We start from the raw sequence: 22353 nt of genomic DNA on the forward strand, positions 1-22353 counted from the left end.
TGGAGCTTGGGGTCTGCCGATGGCCGTGTTGAGGTACCTGAGTCATAGGAAACAATTTGTGATATTTAAACGCCTTTTATCCCAAGTCATCCTCTGCTGTGAGTCTTTGTGGGATGCAAACGTTTGATGTCGGTTGACATAAAATTGCAGCAAATGGGGGATATTTTGGGGGCTGAATCATGGCTCCGCAGAGTAAATGTAGAAGAAAAACCTCCCATCACCTCTCGATTATAAACAGATCTTCACTGGACTATTCTGGAATCTAGAGAACTGCTAAATATAAACGCCGCTCATAAACCAGTAACTCTGGTCATTACTTCCGTGTCTAACCTGGGTCCCGCTTCTTGTCACCCCACAGACCCCCTACTTCTGGCCGTCCAATTGCTGGGAGCCGGAAAACACGGACTACGGTCAGTGCAATGTCTCCTTTTATGTGGGGCAGCCGTGTGGCTGCGTGAACATGTGCTCGCATGTTACTGCTTCTGTGATGGAGAAAAGAACACGACCCTTCTGTGTTTCTAACACGGAATTTAGGAATGGCTGTGGTTTTTGAAAAGTTATACCAAACCCAGTGGCAGCTCTTTCCATGGAATAGTGTCCGCTGAGGCTGTTACAGGAAAATAGATTTTCTTCTGAAAAGGGTAAAGACCGATACGCAAGCTTTAAAGAAAGGCTCTTAGTATTTTTCCATCGCACGTTGGTCTACTAGAAAGAGTTATTACAAAGGGGCTCAGAGGGCCAGAGTTCTAGCTCACCCTACCAGGCTGTGGGAATTGTGGTAAGCCCATTGACTCTCTGAGGCTTAATTTTCTCACTATTTTTAAAAAATACATTTTTATTGATTTCAGAGAGGAAGGGAGAGGGAGAGAGAGAAAGAGAAACATCAATGATGAAAGAGAATCATGGATCGGCTGCCTCCTGCACGGCCCACACTGAGGATGGAGCCCGTAACCCGGGCATGTGCCCTGACCGGGAATCGAACCGTGACCTCCTGGTTCCTAGGTCGATGCTCCACCACTGAGCCACGCCGGCCTGGCTGATTGCACTGTTTCTCCGGCTGTTAAGTATACCGAATGTGCTATGCCATTGTATTTCCGTCATTGTCACGGAACACATTCTGGCAGGCTGTACATTCTGTGACGGCCTAGGCTGTGCTTTTGTGTTAAGTGTGAGGTGTTGGGTTCTCATTACAGAAGCTTCTGGTTAGGCCAACAAATGTTTTTCTGAGCCTGCGGAGTCCCCTGCTGTTGCTCTCTGGTTTCTCGGTAAAGCTTTGGCCCGCTCCCAGCTGTTGTAATAAAAGTGACGGTGGTAACACATGGTACTCACAGGTCGCTGTGCTATTTGTCAGGTTCCAGTGTTGTACCTCCAGCTGATGACCTGGACGGGGGAGCAAAAAGCAGAGCTTGCAAAGCCTTCCCAAACAGACTTCTGTTTTAAAATAGACATTCTTACTGATTTCAGGGAGGGAGGAAGAGGGAGAAGGAGAAGGAGAGGGAGAGAGAACTGGAAACATCCATGATGAGAGAGAATCACGGATCGGCTGCCTCCTGCACGCCCCACACTGGGGATGGAGCCCGAAACCCGGGCATGTGCCCTGAGCGGGAATCGAACCCTGACCTCCTGGTTCCCAGGTCGACGCTCAACCACTGAGCCACGCCGGCCGGGCCGTATTTCTGTTTTAAATGTATTTTACCAGCTGGACAATGTCTCTGCTTAGGTTGCAGGAGGATCTAGGATTTCTCGGCCCAACTGACTCTCTCAATTCTCAGTTCAAACCACCGGATGCAATACCTGGTCGCTAGAATATGCCAAGAGTGACTTGTGGGAATGGACTCACCAGGGCACTATTTTAGCCTTGAATAAATTAATGAACAAATAAGCACATTTAATTGAAGTCATATCCTACGTTTGAAAAACTGCATCCACTTTAACTTCTTAGTATATTGTGGCTAACCAATGCTTAAAGGAACGTGTGCATTACCGAGAGGTTCTGAATGGGAACTGCTGTTCAGAACATGAGAAGTGAAGTTACTGCCCTGACCGGTTTGGCTCAGTGGATAGAGCATCGGCCTGCGGACTGAAGGGTCCCAGGTTCGATTCCGGTCAAGGGCATGTACCTCGGTTGCGGGCACATCCCCAGTAGGGGCTGTGCAGGAGGCAGCTGGTCGATGTTTCTCTCTCATCGATGTTTCTAACTCTCTATCCCTCTCCCTTCCTCTCTGTAAAAAATCAATAAAATATATTTTAAAAAAAGAAGTGAAGTTATTGCTAAGGTTGTAAAGCCAAATACCAATTTCTTAAAATCACATGTTCTTTTATTTGTGTTTTTTGGTTTTTCTAATTCTTCACTTTCTATTTATTGTTTCATTTTTTTCCCTAATTGTTGAAAGTATTACAGATGTCCCCTTTGTTGGTTTGTATGTTTTTCCCCAATGACCCCCCTCCACCCTGCACCCGCCCCTCCCAGGCCTTCCCTACCCTATGGTCTGTCCCCCACCCCCCTCCTTCCCTCTGAAATAAGTCAGTCTGTTCCGTGCGTCCGTGTCTCTGGACCTCTTTTGTTCATCAGTTCATTTTGTTCATTAGCTTCCACCTGAGTGAGATCATGCGATACTTATCTTTCTCTGACTGGCTTATTTCGCTCAGCATGATGCTGTCCAGGTCCCTCCATGCTGTCACATGTCCTTTTGATTCTGAAGTGACCGTTTTATAATCAGTCCCAACAAAAGACCTGATCATCTGCCCCCTGCACCTACATTTGCATGATGCGTTATGTTTCCAAAAGGCTATACATTGAGAGTTTCCTTCACTGTTCACAGCCGTGAAATCTGAAAAAAAAAAAAAAAAAGGACGTTAAAATTCTCATTTCTCAGGAACCTGGCTCAGCGAGGGCCGATGCCTTTACTTACCTCACTGGGACCAGGCATCCGCTTACTGATTTGAGAATGATTCCTCCGCTGTTCATCTGCGGGAACTCTGGCTTTTACCCTTTTCATGTTTTTCTGGGGTTGGTGGGAAAATTTGGCCCACTCATTCCTTGTATTGATTTTAGAGGGTCCCTAGGCCTGGCCGGCAATCAGGGCCAATCTGTGGGGCGACCAGCGGGGCAGTTGAGGGCCCCCCCCCCCCCCCCGCTGGTACATGCCTTGGCTGGCCTGGGGGCAGCTCCTGCATTGAGCGTCTGCCCCCTGGTGGTCAGTGCGCATCATAGTGGCCGGTTGTTCCACCAGTCGTTCCGCCGTTTGGTCAATTTGCATATTAGGCTTTTATTATATAGGATAGGATAATCTTGAGGCGAATTCTAAGCCCATTCACAGCCCTCAAGAACTGCTCGATTACCCATCACTTCCCCTCTCATCCTTTAAGGAATCCGGAAACCATGCTGGGAACCTCTGGAGAAGATCCAAAGGAAAGGAAAGGATACAATAATCAGGTCAAGTTTAAGGCTTAAACATTAAAGGTCAGCTTTTTAGAGGTCAACGAAACAGGTCCTTCACTGTGTTTGCAAAGTTCTGGCTCACCCCAGTCCTTTTTCTTTCTGCATCCCTTAGGCTATTTTAATCCTCTCTCCTTGTACGTCCGGCGTGTCCTTAGGCGCCTTATTTCCGCAGGAAGATGTATGAAACCGCTCCCAAGGTTGCCTTCCTTTTAGGATCTACCCTTGATTCAGGCTGAATATTTCTCTAACTGGGTTCAGATTTCAACTCCGCTGCTGACTAGCCCTGTCCTTGAAAACTTGTATCCTCAGCCCAGCCCAAACTTTGAGAGGAGGGAATTACACACACGTTAGCCGGAGGGTCGACCTAGGAACCAGGAGGTCACGGTTCCATTCCCGGTCAAGGGCACATGCCTGGGTTGCCGGCTCAGTCCCCAGTAGGGGGCGTGCTGGAGGCAGCCAATCCATGCTTCTCCCTCCTCACTGATGTTTCTCTCTCTCTCTCTCTCTCTCTCTCTCTCTCTCTCTCTCTCTCTTCCTTCCTCTCTAAAATCAATACAAATATATTTTTTAAAAGTTGTATAAACACTCAGTGCCTCAGTTCCCCTGTAAGACAGTAGCCTCTGTGGAGGATTAACTGGCTAATTTATAAACAGTGCCTGGCCTCCAGCAAGTGCTAGATAATCATGAACTTATTCTTATTTTCAAGCTATTATTCATAGTATCATTACCTTCCAAAAAGGAGAGACCTCCGCGGCCCTCCGTCAGCCAGGAAACAGGCTTTTATTTGATTAATCCACTTTATGGCAGAGCTCAGGACAGGAGTGCGAGGTTGAGGGGGGGAGGGCAGGGAACCAAGATTCCGCAAACCAGCTTTTCTTGTGGGAAACAGGAGGAGTGAAGACACGAGAGATGGAAACTTGGAGAAGAAGGAAATACACACACGTTAGCCAAGTCTTTTATTTAAAATCAGCTTTTCCACCCGGCCGGCGTGGCTCTGTGGTTGAGCATCAACCTATGAACCGGGAGGTTGGGGTTTGATTCCCGGTCAGGGCACATGCCTGGGTTGCGGGCTCGATCCCCAGTGTGGGGCGTGCAGAAGGCAGCTGGTCAGTGATTCTCTCTTATCATTGCTGTTTCTGTCTCTCCCTCTCCCTTCCTCTCTGACATCAATAAAAATATATATTAAAAATAAGTAAATGAAATCAGGGTGTTTTTTTTCCACTCTACCACCTGCTTCCCTGAGCGCCGCCGTCACCTCCAGTGTAGATTAGGTATTGGGGTCACCATCCAACAGACCCAGAACTGTTTTCAGATTTGCCGTCGCCTGGGATGTTCTGTGCTCAACTTTCAAAATCACCACGTGAGTCATATCAGCTTGCATTCCGTTTAGATCATAACAGGAACCAGGTGCATTAATTTGGAGCAAAACAGAATGCGTTTCAACCATCAGTAAGAGAGCGACTGTGTTGTGCTCTTTTCTATGGTATTACTATTTTTTTAAATTGTGCTGCTACCCACTTTTTTTTACAATCCATTTGCCTCATGTAAGCTTGAGTGATTTTTTAAAAAATATATTTGTATTGATTTTAGAAAGAGGAAGGGAGAGGGTTAGACGCAGTGGTTCTCAACCTTCTGGCCCTTTAAATACAGTTCCTCATGTTGTGACCCGACCATAAAATTATTTTTGTTGCTACTGCATAACTGTCATGTTGCTACTGTTATGAATCGTCATGTAAATATCTGATATGCAGGATGGTCTTAGGCGACCCCTGTGGAAGGGTCGTTGGACCGCCAAAGGGGTCTCGACCCACAGGTTGAGAACCGCTGGCTTAGAGAGATAGAAACATTGATCAATCAAGGTACATGCCCTTGACCAGAATCCAACCTGAGACCCTTCGGTCCGAGGGGCCGACAATCTATCCACTGAGCCACACCGGTTAGGACTCACCTTGAGTCATTTTTTAAATGTCAGTCACATCCTATCACACTGCTCACACCCCTCAGAGGTGCCCATGACACCAGGACCACACCCCAGCCCGTTGCCTGAGCCCCCTACCCGCCCCCCCCAGGACCCACCCTGCTCTCCCCGTTCTGGCAGCCCGGCTGGTCCCCTGCACAGGGCAGTCCTTGCTGTGCTCTGATGGGAACCCTGCCCTCAGCTCTTTCTCGGGCTGGTTGGATCTCCCCGTTGAGGTCTCAACGCAGATGTTACCTCTGCAGAGAGGTCTTTTAGGATCCGACCCCGTGACGTTAACTTGGTCCCTCCACCCCCATCTCTGTCTATCCCCGCCCCCCTGTCTCTCTCTCACAGCCTGTGCTTCAGCGCCGTGGGTTTTATTGTCCAAGGCCCGACGTTAACTCTTGCCTCCACCAAGAATCACTTAATCTCATCCAACCTACCCGGCCTCATCTGCAAGATGGGGAAATTAATAGCGCCTGCTCGTAATAGCACTGCGCAGTTTAAACTGTGCAACGTATAGGGAACACTTAAGTAATTCTTGGCACACGCAGAGCATCCAGTAAATATCGATGTCGTTGCTACACTGTGTTTAGCACTGCCCGTTGTCTGTCACGCTCTAGAGTCTATAGACCGACACGATGCAAGCTAAGAGCAGCGATGGCCCCCTGGGCTCGTCACGGTGTCCCTGGGGCTTAGAACAAGCTTGGCACAGGGTGGGCACTCAGGGGCCATTCACTGAACAAACGAATGCAGCCACTCTCCATCCACACACCTCTGGCTTTTTCTTCTTATATTTTCTCCCCTTGAAAGCAGATATTCAGTCTTATGGGAATTCGGATACTTTGAAGCTTTGAGTCATTACTTGACATAGGCCCTCGCATCCCCTTAAGATGATGAAAACCTTTATTCTTAGAAGATGGTAAAGCTACCATTCTTTAGTTTTACCGGGACAGACTGAAAGAGTAATTGATACGATGGCGCCCCCTTGAGGCAGAGGGTGGGATTACAGTGCCCCACTTCCCCACTCCAAGCCATCACCCCCAAACCCTCACCCCCTTGCGGGGGGGGGGGAAATTGGAAGCAGGGTTCCCTGCCTTCTCCAAGCCATCCTTACTTTGACTTTCTCATGGCGGACAGAGCTCGCATCTGTTTTGTTCACAGCTGTACTTCCCTCACTGAAATCACAGCCTGGAACAGTGATGGCGAACCTCCGACATGCGAACTCATTTTTTGGGTTGATTTTTCTTTGTTAAATGGCATTTAAATATATAAAATAAATATCAAAAATATACGTCTTTGTTTTACTGTGGTTTCAAATAGCAAAAAATTTCTATATGTGACACGGCACCAGAGTGAAGTTAGGGTTTTTCAAAATGCTGACACGCCGAGCTCAAAAGGTTCGCCATCACTGGTCTAGAACGTAGTAGACATTTAGTAAAATATCTGTTGCATGAATAAATACATGGATGAAAAAAGAATAATTTTCTTTTTCTTTCTCCCCTGAAGCCCCTGAACGTTGGGGGCCACTGTTAACAGACAGTATTGATCACTTGCTTAGCTGTCTGCAGGGCTTCCATAGTGAGATGATAAGAGAGCATAAGAATGAAAATAATGCGCAAAGAACAAAATTGAAAATAAAAAATAATTTAATTCTGTCAAATTGCCTGTTATAAAGAAAACGAGTCATATGTTTCCTAACATTTATATTTAAGGTAAAGATTGTAAAGGTTTCGGAGTCCTTGGGCCGTGTACTCCTGGATATAAGACATATGAGTTTCGTTTTTATTATTTAAAATTCTTGGCATTGCTAGTTCATGGAAGTTCTACAAGGAAGAGGCATCCAACAACTGTGACACTAAAAATCTCAAACAGCCCTAGCTGGTGTGGCTCAGTGGATAGAGTGTCGGCCTGCAGACTGAAGGGTCTTGGGTTTGATTCTGGCCAAGGGCACACACCTGGGTTGCGGGCTCTATCCCCAGTAGGGGGCGTGCAGGAGGCAGCAGATCCACGATTCTCTCTCATCATGGATATTCCTATCTCTCCCTCTATCTTCCTCTCTGAAATCAATAAAAATATGTATATTTTTAAAAAATGTCACAGGCCAGACAGCTATGGCCAAAGATGTATAACTTCCTAGTGAAGACGCATCTTAAAATGTTACCCTCCCCTTGCTTTTATTCATGCGTTTCCCTCATGAGTTTAGGAGTATATTTTCCAAAAGGGGTCTTATATTGACCAGAACAACGATGTAAATGACCAGAATCAATAAAGCAGGTGGCAGCTGAGGAGGACTGACGGATGGGACACTTAGCTGGGCTGGAAATTTGATGAAAGGTAATTCTGCAGCAAACGCGGACATGATTCAATCCGCTGTTTAAGTAGATTCCATCTTTTCCTCCTGAAGAGACACCATCGAGGGTATTGCACGTCCACTACCATCTCTCCTACCAACTGCGGAAACCATTTGGCATATTCTGTTGAGCTCACAGCGGCCTGTGCAGGGGGACTTTTCCAAGAGTGAGCACAGACGACGGCAATCCGAGCGTTAACACATCGCGTCGCTTCCGTTGTTGAACTTGGACTTTTACCCGTTTGGAACCTCAGTAATGGTGCAATCCAGTAATTTGAAAGTCACTCCTATTACTAGAAAAACACAGCTACCGTGGGAGGCTGTAGAGCAGTGATGGCGAACCTATGACACGCGTGTCAGGGGTGACACGCGAACTCATTTTTGGGGTTGATTTTTCTTTGTTAAATGGCATTTAAATATATAAAATAAATATCAAAAGTATAAGTCTTTGTGTTACTGTGGTTGCAAATATCAAAAAATTTCTATGTGTGACACGGCACCAGAGTGAAGTTGGGGTTTTTCAAAATGCTGACACACCGAGCTCAAAAGGTTCGCCATCACTGCTGTGGAAAGATGTGTGCTAAAATCATCACTTCGGTTCCCAGTGTTTGCAGTGACGTTAGCGTCATTCCGTGGTTGGCTGTCCTTCGCCTTGACCTTCATACAGGAAACCGTAGGAGGCAGACATTGAAGAGATGGCGCCCATGTTTGCAGCGGCCTCAGATTTTCTGTATTTCCCGGCTGTTTCCTCAGTGATACCAGAGAGACTTCATTATCAAAGCCAGTGGGGGGTGCAGCTCAGTACAAAGACAGTGTTCCTGAGGCACCCCCAGAGCTAGCCTTACAGACAGTGGGTAGTCCTCCTCCAGTGGCTTAATCAGCATCTAGAATAGGTAGAGCATAGGTCGAATTTCATGAGACGCAAGTAGCATAGATTATGGAAAAATGAGAAACGTATTCTGGTCATCGGGACTGTCCCAGAGGGCTTGGAATGGCCTGATATTATTGAGAGTCGCTGGTAGTCCTAGAATAAATGCTCGATGGCCATGCTGGTGTCACCGTCCTTTCTCCATCTGTCATCCCAGATGGACTGTCTCTGGCAAGCAAGCAGACGCTTCCCCCAGGGAAATGGAATGAACAGGTAGTTGCATTGTCGCGAGGTAAGAGGTCAGACTCTCTCCTCTGGTGACAAAGCAATCGGTTGATGGTGGACGATTAAGAAATGATGTAAAGAAGATGCAAGAAGCCTTCCGTTTAGATGAATAGATTTTTTCCAGTTGAGGGTAGAATACAGAAACAATTGAATGTGCAACAGTGATGCCTTCTACAAAATGGTGCCGATTGTACATCTAGATGTTTAAGTTCTTTTGATGTCTTATTGAAAAGCTTTATCTTTTCCCCTTATTTTTGGAGGAAGCTAAAATTGTGGCAACTAGTGACTAAAAATAAAGACATGTTTACCAAGTTTCTAAACATGTTTGATTTCTTATAAACACCACCGTTTGAATGTCAGTGATAATGGTACAAATCCTTTATCTAAAAAAGATGAGGAGTCCAGCTGGCATGGCTCAGTGGTTGAGTGTCAACCTATGAACCAGGAGGTCACGGTTCCATTCCCGGTCGGGGCACATGCCTGGGTTGTGGGCTTGATCCCCAGTAGGAGGCGTGCAGGAGGCAGCCGATCCATGATTCTCTCTCATCATTGATGTTTCTCTCTCTCTCTCCCACTTCCTTCCTCTCTGAAATCAATAAAAAAATATTTTTTAAAATAAGGAAATTACAACCAATTTTTTAAAAAGTGGCAAAGACCAATACTTCTTGCTGCGTAAGGCTGTATTTTTGTTGTCGGTGCCTCGGTGTGAATAGGCGGGCAGGAGATGACTGATTTTTGATTTGTTTCCTTCCAGCGGTTTACCTCTGCAAGAGAACGATGCAGAACAAGGCCCGGCTGGAGCTCGCCGACTATGAAGCTGTGAGTACTAAGGACATTCTACCCAAGAAAGTCATAAAATGAACAGGAATAAGGCTCATTTCAGGCCTCCGTCAACTTCCTCCATTCGTGGGCTGTGAGGGTCAGATTTTCAAGGGATCAGGTAGCGTAAGACTTAATAAATCTCTGACTTGCTTGCTTTCTCTCATTCTCATCGAAGACAATGACATTCTAAGTGCACAAACTCAGGGTAGAAGGGGGAGTATATCTTATTTGCAAAAATGGGCTTCAGCCCGGCCGGTGTGACTCAGTGGTGGAGTGTCAACCTATGAACCAGGAGGTCATAGTTCGATTCCAGGCCAGGGCACATGCCCGGGTTGCAGGCTCGATCCCCAGTGTGAGGTGTGCAGGAGGCAGCCGACCCACGATTCTCTCTCATCATGGATGTTTCTCTCTCTCTCTCTCTCCCTCTCACCCTCCTCTCTGAAATCAATAAATAAATACATATTTTTTAAATGGGCTTAAGTGTAAACACTTTAGATACTTATTTATTATAGTGAAGATAGCCAAATTTAGAGAATTAAAGAGCATTTACACCGGGAAAATAGATTATGCAAAACTTTCCGGTTGGTCACCATCAGCAGATTCAATTACTCTGATGTCATCTGTTCAGGTAACTGCTGTGTTGTGATTTCACTGTCTGGAAAGGGTAGCAGGCTGGCAGGCATTTTCGCTGTTGTCAAGAACTGGGTGACTGATGGAATCAGCAGTAGAATCTGCAAAGTGGGCACACATTCTACTATATGATTCTTAAGTCTCATGAAATTGGATACACGCTCTATCTATTCTAGATGCTGATGGAGCACTTTTTTTTATGCAAGGGAATTTTAGCCTTTTGGACTCTTAGCTGTGTTCCCTGAAGGCAATTACTCATAAAAATTAATATTTGTGACAGGTCTCCCCGTGTTTCTCTATGGCTGGGAATGATAGTCTTGGCCGTATTCAGTGAACGTGACTTATCATTCACGCCGGAGTGCATTTTCTACTTTAGAGAGTCTGTATTTGTTTTCTTTATTTTTAAAAAAAATATGTTTTTATTGATTTTTAAAGAGAGAGGGAGGGAGAGGGAGATATGGAAACACCAATGATGAGAGAGAATCATGGATCAATGCCTCCTGCACGCCCCCTACTGGGGATCAAGCCCGCAACCTGGGCATGTGCCCTGACCGGGAATCGAACCGTGACCCCCCGGTTCATGGGTCGATGCCAAACCACTGAGCAACACCGGCCGGGCTCTATTTCTCTTCTTGAATACATATGGCGGGTAAACTAGAAGGGGAGAGGGAAGATGAACAGCGGAACGTCTTCACCGGTGCTGTACTTTGCAGGAGAGCCTGGCCCGGCTGCAGAGAGCATTCGCCCGCAAGTGGGAGTTCATCTTCATGCAAGCAGAGGCACAGGCAAAGTGAGTCCTTGTGAGTCTCCTGGAAGCTTCGTTCCAGTTGCAAGGGAACTTTAGCCTTTTGGGACTGAGCGAGATGGGCTGGACCCGGCCCTTTGTTCAGGGAGCCACCGCGGTGAGCGCTACTGACGGCTCTTTGTTCCGCTGTTGACAGAGTGGACAAGAAGAGGGACAAGAGGGCCTTCTGGGACGTGCACCGCCCTGTGGTAAGCCGTCGTGCCCCCACGGCCTCCAGGCATCACCCCCGGCCCCCACGGCCTCCAGGCATCACCCCCGCCTTAGAAGACGATTGTAACCCCATAATTTCCCCAAAGTCTTGGCAAATTAGTTAAGGAAAGATTGCCACTTTTGTGTAAGATGACCAGGGTTCAGTGATGCAGAATCTACTAGCATATACATAAAAGCCTAAGCGACCGTTCGACCGGTCGCCTGGTTGCTATGACACGCACTGACCACCAGGGGGCAGATGCTCCAACCAGTAGGTTAGCTTGCTGCTGGGGTCCAGCCGATCGGGACTGGGCGAGATGGGCTGGACACGCCCTGGAGCCCTCTGTGGTCCCTCCCGGCCCTGATTGTGCACCAGTGTGAGGGCCTCTAGTTTAATTTATAAAACTGCATTTTTTCCACCGTGATATCACTTGCTTACTTACTCTCGGCATTGGAGTTGCTTGATCCTTTCAAACACTCGAAGGAAGGAAACACATGGGGAGCAGGCCTAAGCCGTCAGTCGGACATCCCCCGAGGGCTCCTGGACTGCGAGAGGGTGCAGGTCGGGCTGAGTGACCCCCCCATCCAAGTGCATGATTTTCGTGCACTGGGCCTCTAGATTCGAATAAATAACAGGTTCCCGGCATCACAGGAATCAAGATTGATGAGAATACCTTGAAACTGTCCTCTCGATTATCTTCAGGCTCGGAACAAAATAGGTCTGCCTTCCAAAAATTTGTTTCAGACGCATCTATGTCAATTTCAGATAGCAGTGCAGCTGTTAAAATCCCTGTTGAGTTTTTTTTTTTCTCTTTTGAATTCACAGAAGATTGGAACTGAGACTTAACTGCCTTTCCTACTCAAAATTCAGCTTGAGTTTTATTGCAAACAGTGAAAAAGGATTATGAGTTCCGAGGCATAAGTACTGCAAGGCTGTGAAGTAGGGTTTTGCTTATTTGTTGGTTCATTTGAAGCCATCTCTAGAAGCAGGTCATCGCTCTGTCTCCGTGTGTGTCCACTTTAGGCCCCTGGACCTTTCATGCTCCTGGGAGCCCAGGAGGACTCCCCATGCCGGCTCCCCGGCACTTTCAATTGCTCAATTTTTCGGTAAACCTAAAACTGCTCAAAAATAGTATTTTTTTTTAAAAAAAAAGCTTAGATAAAACTCTTTTAATTGTTCTTAATATATTTTTTAAAATTTATTTCACAGAGGAAGGGAGAGGGAGAGAGAGAGAAACATCAATGATGAGAATCATCGATCGGCTGCCTCTTGCATGCCCCCTACTGGGGATTGAGCCCACAACCCGGCATGTGCCCTGACTGGGAATGGAACCATGATCTCCTGGTTCATAGGTCGATGCTCAGCCACTCCCTTCCTCTCTGAACTCAATAAAAAAATATTTTTTAAAAAAACATGTACTGTGTCACAAAAGGAAAAATCTTTTCCCATCATTTAATTGTATTTGAACCCATAAGTATGTCTGTTATAAACTCTAAGTTTCCAGAATCCCGTCTTTTTGAAGGATTTCCAGGAATTTGCATATATCTTACTGTCAACTCTGTTTGCCACCTCGTTCTGAAATCTCCCTCCCTTTCTCGTGTAGGGCATCATTTTTCTCAGTCACACATCAGCTACAGTGATTGATTTTATTTTATTATTATTTTATCAATCCTCACCCGAGGATAATTTTCCCATTGATTTCTTAGAGAATGGAAGGGAGGGAGGAAGGGCGAGGGAGAGAGGGAGAGAAACATCCATGTGGGAGAGATTGGTTTGAGAGACTTGCTCTCCATTGCTGACTCGGAGCTCTGCTCTTCTGAAGGGTCTTGTTATCCCAAATCACTCAAACACATGTGCCTCCTGCTGCAATGAATAAAAACGCATTATGCCAGGAAAGGAATTAAATGGCATTTACCTTCCTTTAAATAAAATATCAACAATAAAACCAAAAAATTCCAGCGTCTGTTTCACAGCCCATTAAGGCATTTCCACGAACATGGCGGCAGTCATATTTCTCAGTAACGTGCACCTTTTGCTCCTTCGGGAATGGATTCCGAGGCGTTCAATTCTGCCTTTTAATAAATAGTATGAAAGTAACGCGACGGCACAGCTTAATTCTGTTGAAAATAAATGCAGCTTTAAATCGCTGGGAATAACTTATGATTCTTTTCTAGGCCAATGTAAATACCACATATTATTCCTTACATCCAATATTATGTACTTAAATATTATATCTGGCAAATAGTATACATATTTGGACATTCTTATTAAGTGCCTACTGGGTCATGGAAATGTTATCTCTATCTTCTTGGGAAGATATGTTTAGCAGTGCAGGTCACCAGCGTATGTATAATGTTTCATGTGAGTTGGTGCCAGCTCCTGGTACATAATATATATGCTTCAAACAGATACCTGCCTTTCTTTGCCCGGCCGGGTGTGGCTCAGCAGCTGAGCATCGACCAAAGAACTAAGAGGTCACCGGTTTGATTCCCAGACAGGGCACATGCCCAGGTTGTGGGCTCCATCCCCAGTAGGAGGCATGCAGGAGGCAGCTGATCCATGATTCTGTCTCATCATTGATGTTTCTCTCTCTCTCCCTCTCCCTTCCTCTCTGAAATAAAAATATATATATATTTTTTAAAAGTGCTTAAAAACAAAAAGTAGTTCGTACTCCTCAGATGTATAAAGAAAATTCATTTTCCGCATTTTCTGTAATTGCTCTGTTTTTCTCAGACCCATGTAAAGGGTAGGTTTCAACGTGTGCGCTTAACATGTTGCAGTCATGTAAACCCCGGGTTAGGTAACTGAGCCACTTTTAAGTAAACGATCAGACCCTCAGATTTAGTCCCACTCTGCAAGATTCCCTAGGGATAGAAATTTGGCGAGAGAAGGTTTGGGTATTTTTGTGTGTGTTTTTAAAAGATATCTGTATTGATCTCAGAGAGGAAGGGCGAGGGAGAGATGGAAACACCAATGATGAGAGAGAGTCATGGACCGGCTGCCTCCTGCACGCCCCCCGCCGGGGACTGAGCATGTCATAAATAGCCACAGGGCCCTGGGCAGAAAGACAGGTTCCCCACCCCGGCTCGAAGGGGCCCAGCTCTCCCACCCCCACCCCCACATTCACAGGCTCCCTCTTCCTTGTCTGGGCATTTCTCTCCCTCCCTCCACCCACCTTGGGTTCCTGCCTCCCCGGAGAAGAACAGGACAGGACGCCTGTTGAGCTCCGCCTCTTGCCTTTATTCCTCCTTTTCTCCAGGTTCTGGGAGGACACGCCTTCCCTTTCCTGCATGTTGCACCCCCACTGTTCCCACCCCGTGGCCTCTGGGAGGAGATCTCTGTGACCCATCTTGCCTTGCTTGGCTCCGGGTGTGTGGACAGGAGCTTGAAGGATCTCAGTGCCTCCCCTGCCCTTACTGAGGGACTCGGACCCAGGGCCGGAAGGAAGCAGCCACTGAATAGGAAATGAAAGCATGTTGCTGTAATATGTCCACAGCATTATCTCTGTTACATCTAGCTCCATGGGCGTGCATCCCGGCTGGTTATTAAAAACCGTTGAAGGTCTTGTACAAAGTACGGATGCCAGGCCGCCACAGACGAATGAAATCAGAGCGTCGGCCATCGATCAGCCCGAGGCTGGGAGGATGGGAGGAGTTTAAGTAAATGGCTCAGCGTCCCACTCCGCGGTGCCCTGCCTTCCGCCTACACTGCCCAGCGCCCCTCTGGGCCCGGCCAGCGTTTCCCGTTCCTCAGTAGGCATGCAGGCCGCTTCCCGAGTTAGTTCATGTTTAGTGCAGTGTGTGGAGCATATATATTTCGTATATGATTTAGGTAGGAAACAAATCAAGCCAGCCAGCGTGGGTCCGTGGTTGTGCGTCGGCCTATGAACCAGGAGGTCACGGTTCAATTCCCGGTCAGGGCACATGCCCGGGTTGTGGGCTCGATTCCCAGTGCGGGGCGTGCAGGAGGCAGCCGATCAGTGATTCTCTCTCATCATGGATGTTTCTGTCTCTCTCTCCCTCTCCCTTCCGCTCTGAAATCAATAAAAATATATTTATTTTTTAAAAAGAATGGAACTGATTTTGTCACCGACCACAGCTGGTGGACGTGGCTGTGGCCTTTTAGAAGGAGTGGCCATCAGGGCCTGTCATCTGGGCCTTTGCTCAGGTTCGGGCGGGCAAGCCATTCACACAGGATCAAAAACCTGACGGTCAAAGGCTCCCCTTTCTCTCTGCTCCCCCCGCAGCCTGGGTGCGTGAACACCACGGAAGTGGACATCAAGAAGTCGTCCCGAATGAGAAACCCCCACAAAACCCGGAAGGTAAGACCCCCCCGGGCGCCGTGCTGCCCTCAGGAATGAGCTCCGCGGACGGACGTCGGCCGTGAGCACCTCTGCCCCCTCTTCATCCAGAGTCTTCGCGTGTCTCCCCTGCTCGTCCTTGTCGCTTGGCCAGAGGAAAAGCTTGCCACTCAAGCCCCCGTCGTCCTCCGGTCCCCCTCTCCCGAGGACCCCGCCCCATCCTGGGGCAGCAGGTGTCTGTGCCAGGGAGGGGGCAAGGCTGCTGAGGGCCCCCCAACCCTCCATCGGGGAGAAGGGCCATCAGCAGTGGGAGGCCTCTTTCAGAGAGCAGGCGACGAGGAAATGGAGATGGACACTAGCTGAGAAGAATGGGACTGAAAGGCATTTTAGTTTTTTTAATAATATGTTTTTATTGATGTTAGAGAGGAAGGGAGAGGGAGAGGGAGAGGGAGAGAGAGAAGCATCAAGTTCATAACCTAACCACGCCTTTGTTTCAGAGCTGTGCTTCTGTTCTACACCCCTAAGACATATAGGATAGCGGTGCCTTTTAAAAATATATATATTTTATTGATTTTTTACAGAGAGGAAGGGAGAGGAATAGAGAGTTAGAAACATTGATGAAAGAGAAACATCGATCAGCTGCCTCCTGCACACCCCCTACTGGGGATGTGCCCGCAACCAAGGTACATGCCCTTGGCCGGAATCGAACCCGGGACCCTTCAGTCCGCAGGCCGACGCTCTAGCCACTGAGCCAAACCGGTTACGGCAGTGCCTTTTGAATTTTGATCAGAAGCTTAAACAGATCTGCCTCGAGGTTACCTTCCTGAATATATCACACAGAGTTACCTGTCAGCAACTCCGTGACTGCCCGTGCTGTTCTGTCCTAACCTGTTTCTTTTTTTTTTGTCGTTTCATATAGTCTGTCTATGGTTTACAAAATGATATTCGAAGTCACAGTCCCACCCACACGCCCACGCCAGAAACGAAACCTCCCACAGAAGATGAGTTACAGGAGCAGGTGGGTTGACCTGTGCCATGGCCTGTTAATGGTTTGCAGAGTAGCAGCTATGAAAACCAGGCGGTGAATGTGTAATAGCAGATGTTTTAAAAGCTTAGTCGTATGGTTGACTGCTTCATAGAGAAGAATTTTCAGTTAAAAAGTAATGGAATTGTCTCATTGTAAGGTATGTAACTCCCCAAGTCCTTTATCTCTACCCCAACCCCATTTTTTAAAGTCACACGCACTAGTTTATTTTGTACCCCGACACGGGGTCTTATAGAATGAGAAGACAACATGTTGTCTACATCGCCATGGCTTCACCATGTCCAATCATGTGACATGATTTTCACAAATGAGTGTTTATTCTTGTTTCTACAGTCTGGTCTCTAACTCTATACGCCTCTTGATTTTTTAGCTCTTTCAGGTCTCTCTCATTTGATTTTCTTTTTTTAACAGACTTTGGAATTTTACTGATGTAGAACATGTTCTTGTTTGGAATTTCCCAGTTTATCAGAAATTAGAGCTGAAAATTATGAGAATCTCGCTACTTACCTAGTATATAACTATTTCTTTAACTCTGTTTTCAGATAAACTATTGGCAAATACAGTTAGATAGACATCGGTTAAAAATGTCAAAAGTTGCTGATAGGTAAGTATTTGGAGATGTCTTTATACACTTCAACTTTTTATCTGACAATGAAATCTGATAAAAAAATGGTAACTGTTGGAAGAGGGCTGAGATAAGTGATTGGAACCCTGTAATAAATGTTTATTTGTTTTTCCTCATTTATTTTTAAATATTTTTATGGATTTCAGAGAGGAAGGGAGAGGGAGAGAGAAACGTCAATGATGGGAGAGAATCATTGATCAGCTGCCTCCTGCACGCCCCCTACTGGGGATCGAGCCCGCAACCCCGGAATCGAACCGTGACCTCCTGGTTCATAGGTCGATGCTCAATCACTGAGCCACACCAGCTGGGCTGTCTTGTTGCAGTTTAAATTAATTACAGAATGATCCTTATTGTCTTACATCCCTAGAGGTCCAATCCTTGAACAACCAGCATCAGATACAGAAGATAATTCCAAGGCCTTCAATCTTCTCCCTCCTGCTGGGAGAAATGACCCTTTCAACTTCCGAAGTTGGCCTTTCTTTAAATTCACACTGAGTTATTGCATAACCTCAAAATTGGAATTAAACGCAGATTTTATATTTTTTCCATTTCTTTATTTAAATCTGTTCTAAATATCACTTGTGTTCTGCACTTTGAGGCATTGTCAAATCCTACCTCTTCAACTTTTTTCCTCTCCTCCTCTTATTTTTATTTTTAAATACGGATCTAAAAAATTTTTTTGCTCAGCGAGTCACTCCCCTTTTACCTAATTTCTATAAATACTTTAGAAAAAAATGACTTTTTAACCTCTTTTCCAAGTTGGCTCAAATCACTTCAGCTGCGGGCGGACTGGTCGACCAAGGATCGGAGCTGACCCTTAGCCCTGCCCTTCACACACTGACCTCTTCTGTTCTGTTTATTGTAAATGGAGGGATATTGACTCACACGGCGTAGGCAGGGGGGGTGGGGGCGGGATGGAATCCTTGGCCACTGTCTTCTGAGAAGCACAATAAGTGAATGCATGTAAGGTATTGAAATGTGAAAACGGCCATTGGATTTCATGCTGGGAACCATCAAGGATTCCTTGGCCAGACATTTTCATAGTGTCCCTTACTTTGGGCTGGTTGTAACCTCCGCCAGACAGCTAAGGGAGACGAACATGTTTCTTCTCCCCAGTCTGCTAAGTTACACGGAACAGTATTTAGACTACGACCCGTTCTTTGTGCCGCCTGACCCTTCCAACCCATGGCTGTCTGACGACACTACTTTCTGGGAACTGGAGGCGAGGTGAGTGCCATGTTCCCGTCCCTCAAAATATTTCCCTTATTTCAGGGTTTGGGTTCAACAGGAAGGATCCTGAACGGAATGTGTCTGGTTTGCTTTTGTCTCCTCAAGCAAAGAACCGAGCCAGCAGAGGGTCAAACGGTGGGGGTTTGGAATGGACGAAGCATTGAAAGACCCCGTTGGGAGAGAACAGTTCCTTAAATTCCTAGAGTCGGAATTCAGCTCAGAAAACTTGAGGTAAGACGTGTTTTGCCGGTCGTATACAATAAGCCAGAGATGCCACCCGTGGTGTGTCCGGTCGTGGAGGACGAAACAGGTCAATTACTCTCCCACCAACATCATGGTAAGGACATGAGCCCATTGAATTCCTGCCACCTGATGGAGGAAGAAGAAAAAAAGATAAAATAAGGCAAAGTCTGTCCAACAGGCTCCATCCCTCGTGGTGGTTTATTTTTACCCTGTCTTTTTACATATACATTTTGTGCATTTGAAATGGACTCCATAAAGAAGCGTTTGGCAAAGTGGAAAATGGCCAATAATGTTTCTGCACTTAAATTAAAACATCGACTACTTATGAATATTGGTCTTCCTTGCATATGGTTTCTCAAGTGAGGTCTACAAAAAGAGACTGGGTGCTTGTGTCAAATAACTTGAGCCCTCGCTGGTGTGGCTCAGTGGGTAGGGCGTCGGCCTGCAGACTGAAGGGTCCCAGATTCGATTCCGGTCAAGGGCACGTGCCCGGATTGCGGGCTTCATCCCCAGCACGGGGTATGCAGGAGGCAGCCGATCAGTGATTCTCTCTCATCACTGATGTTTCTCTCTTTCTCCCTCTCCCTTCCTCTCTGAAATCAATTTAAAAAAAGAATCCAGAGTCAGGGGCGGGGAATAACTTGAGACGAATCTGTGGGGGCAGCTCTTTTCTTTGCCCATTAAACACAGCCTCAGGCAGTTGAGAGCAGCACCACATTACTCTGCTGGTTAGGGAGGGATCCACATTCCGCCCATCTGTTGCAAACATCATCCCCACATATTTTTGAGATTTTTCTAACTTGAGGGACGCCTGGAAATTCAATCTTTAAGTGGGAGACCCTGGAGGAGACTTTCGTAGCCCCGAGGAATGGTAACTTTCCACTCCCTGAGACCGTTTTTCCATGAGCGCTCTCACGCATTATCCTTTTGAAACACAAGGCCCTAATGCCCTTACCCATGACACATGCCGTCCTGTGAAATTCATTTCCCGAAAGGTCTCAGCGTTCATCTGTTTTCATAGGAACGAAGCAGGGCCAGGCACTGTCGCATTCTTTTGGGGGAATTTAACAGATACCAACAACAGAGCGCTCAGGAACATGCAGAACTTTGACAGATGTCCCAGGGATTAAGCAAGGTGACCGCACACAGAACCAGGAGGAGTTTCATCGTACCCGTGTGCCCACCATGGGTTGTTAGGTTGCAGCTTCCTCTTATCCTTCAAGTTCACGGGAAGCTTCTCAAGGTTATGAGAGCTACAGTTGCTAAGGATTTCCTTGAGCCTACCGAGGAACATTTTCTCTATTCAGGTCACATCATCATTTATTTTTTTTATACAATCCTATATAATAAAAGCCCACTATGCTAAGAGTCCGGTCAACCGGTCGCCGTTCAACCAATCAAAGCGTAATATGCTAATGCTAAACCAAGGCCGCTCAACCGCTCGCCATGATGTGCACTGACTACCAGGGAGTTTATTTTTACCCTGTCTTTACCCATAAAAATATATTTTTATTGATTTCAGAGAGGAAGGGAGAGGGAGAGAGAGATAGAAACATCAGTGATGAGAGAGACTCATTGATCGCTGCCTGCTGCACGCCCCACACTGGGGATCGAGCCCGCAACCCAGGCATGTGCCCTTGACCAGAATGGAACCCAGGACCCTTCAGTCCACAGAGCAAAACTCTATCCACAGAGCCAAACCGGCCAGGGCTAACCATTTCTTATCTCAGTAATTCTATGCCCACTGGTTTCCCTGCGAATGAATTGCATATGAAACATTCCATCTATCCATATATGTGAAGGGTTTCGATGCCCCTGCAAATATAAGCCTTTCGGGTTGTTGCCTGGGACAGCTTTCTGCTTCTGCCATCCCATCACTCTCTGCATTAATGGCCCAAAATTAGCTACTTGCCCTGATTTCTCCAGCGAGGGCCGTTCTGAGCTGAGCCCAGAGCTCTTTTAACTCCAGGAAAGGTTGGGTGTAATCCCCTTGCCAGGCAGAGCAGGAAATCCTCTCTGTGCTGACCCTCAGCGCTCAGATGGACACAAGGCCCAGAGACTACAGGACAGACAGTGCACGGCTCTATCCCCCCACCATATGCTGTGTGTCACTCACCCTGGCACCCTCCAAACCCTAGTTCCTCTCTAATAAATGGGTCTTCCCAGCTTCAATAAAATGGAGGTTGCACAGAATGGGGGCTCTGGTCAATCCACTTTCTTAAAAAATATACTTTTATTGATTTCAGAGAGGAAGGGAGAGGGAGAGAGAGAGAAACATCAATGATGAGAGAGAATCATGGATCAGCTGCCTCCTGCACGCCCCACATTGGGGATGGAGCCCGCAACCCGGGCATGTGCCCTGAACGGGAATCGAACGCTGACCTCCTGGTTCATAGGTCGACGCTCAACCACTGAGCCACGCCAGCCGAGCATGGCCGATCCGCTTTTAACAGCAAACACTTAAATTATTTTCAGTATTGCTTTATGAAACATTTTACACCTTTGAATACAACTAATAAAAAAAAAAAATCGGTCAAGGCTCAATGTCGGAAGCCCTCAGAGAAAGTGAATTCACCCTGAGACCTCACTGTGGATCGATTTTATAAGGATTTTCAGATTATGAGACATTGTGTGACCAGACAATGCATGGGTCCGGGCTGCCTGTCACGACTTGAGCCATTTCAGCAGAGACAGGGGTGAGTCCTAGATGAGCGTTGATTCCAGTCCTGCCGGCAGCGTGGAGAGCGGCGGGGCACCCACAAACATCTGCTCTGCCCCCTCCACCAGCCAGCTGCTTATATTGGGGAGAAGGACAGAGATCACTTGGGAAAATAGGTAAAAGGGCTAATGGGCAGTTTCTGCTGCAAAATTGTTAATATTTCCATGATCACAGGCAGCTCCCGGGTAGGGAGGAGGGACCGCGTTTCCAGGTGAGCGCCCAGGCCCACAGGCCACTCCCAGCCAGGTTAGGCTGTGCCTTCTCCAATCAGAATAACACCATCGCGGCCAGCAGAGCGTGATGACTGTTCCTTACCCTCCTAGCTGGTCCCCAACAGCCTGTTTCTGCCCCATCCATTGGAGTGAATGCTCGGTGTCGCCCCACGCAGGTTCTGGCTGGCGGTGGAGGACTTGAAGAAAAGGCCCATCAGGGAAGTCCCCTCTCGGGTGCAGGAAATATGGCAAGAATTCCTGGCTCCAGGAGCCCCCAGTGCCATCAACTTGGACTCGAAGAGCTACGACAAGACCACGCAGAACGTGAAGGAGCCCGGACGGTACACGTTCGAAGATGCTCAGGTGGGTGCACGGTGGGCCTCGCGCTGTGTCACGCACGTGCTCCCACAGAGTTGGTGGGTGGAGAGACTTGTATTTTGTTTTTCTTGTCGTGGGCAGCCGTGTCTAATATTCCGGTTTAGGTCACGGTATGTAACATAACTCCGATTGATCTGGGAGCGTACAGGTCGCAACCCCTGAAAATACATCCTGCATATCAGATATTTACATGACGATTCATAACAGCAGCAACATGGCAGTGATGAAGTAGCCACGAAAATAATTTTA

At 47.1% G+C, this 22353-nt stretch overlaps 1 protein-coding gene across 2 annotated transcripts in view; it reads left to right on the plus strand.

Annotated features, from left to right (window-relative positions):
• Nucleotides 1–22353, plus strand: part of RGS7 (regulator of G protein signaling 7) — a 61243-nt gene that overhangs the window by 27297 nt on the left and 11593 nt on the right. For both annotated transcript variants that reach the window (XM_014447013.2, XM_006104739.3), the window contains exons 4-13: nucleotides 359–410; nucleotides 9660–9724; nucleotides 11071–11147; nucleotides 11299–11350; nucleotides 15599–15673; nucleotides 16572–16670; nucleotides 17240–17301; nucleotides 18439–18549; nucleotides 18658–18783; nucleotides 21903–22089. In XM_014447013.2, the coding sequence (XP_014302499.1) occupies nucleotides 359–410; nucleotides 9660–9724; nucleotides 11071–11147; nucleotides 11299–11350; nucleotides 15599–15673; nucleotides 16572–16670; nucleotides 17240–17301; nucleotides 18439–18549; nucleotides 18658–18783; nucleotides 21903–22089 (906 nt within the window). The remainder of the gene's footprint in view (nucleotides 1–358; nucleotides 411–9659; nucleotides 9725–11070; nucleotides 11148–11298; nucleotides 11351–15598; nucleotides 15674–16571; nucleotides 16671–17239; nucleotides 17302–18438; nucleotides 18550–18657; nucleotides 18784–21902; nucleotides 22090–22353) is intronic.

Source organism: Myotis lucifugus, unplaced genomic scaffold, assembly GCF_000147115.1.
Source record: "Myotis lucifugus unplaced genomic scaffold, Myoluc2.0 scaffold_601, whole genome shotgun sequence".
Classification (NCBI taxonomy): domain Eukaryota; kingdom Metazoa; phylum Chordata; class Mammalia; order Chiroptera; family Vespertilionidae; genus Myotis; species Myotis lucifugus.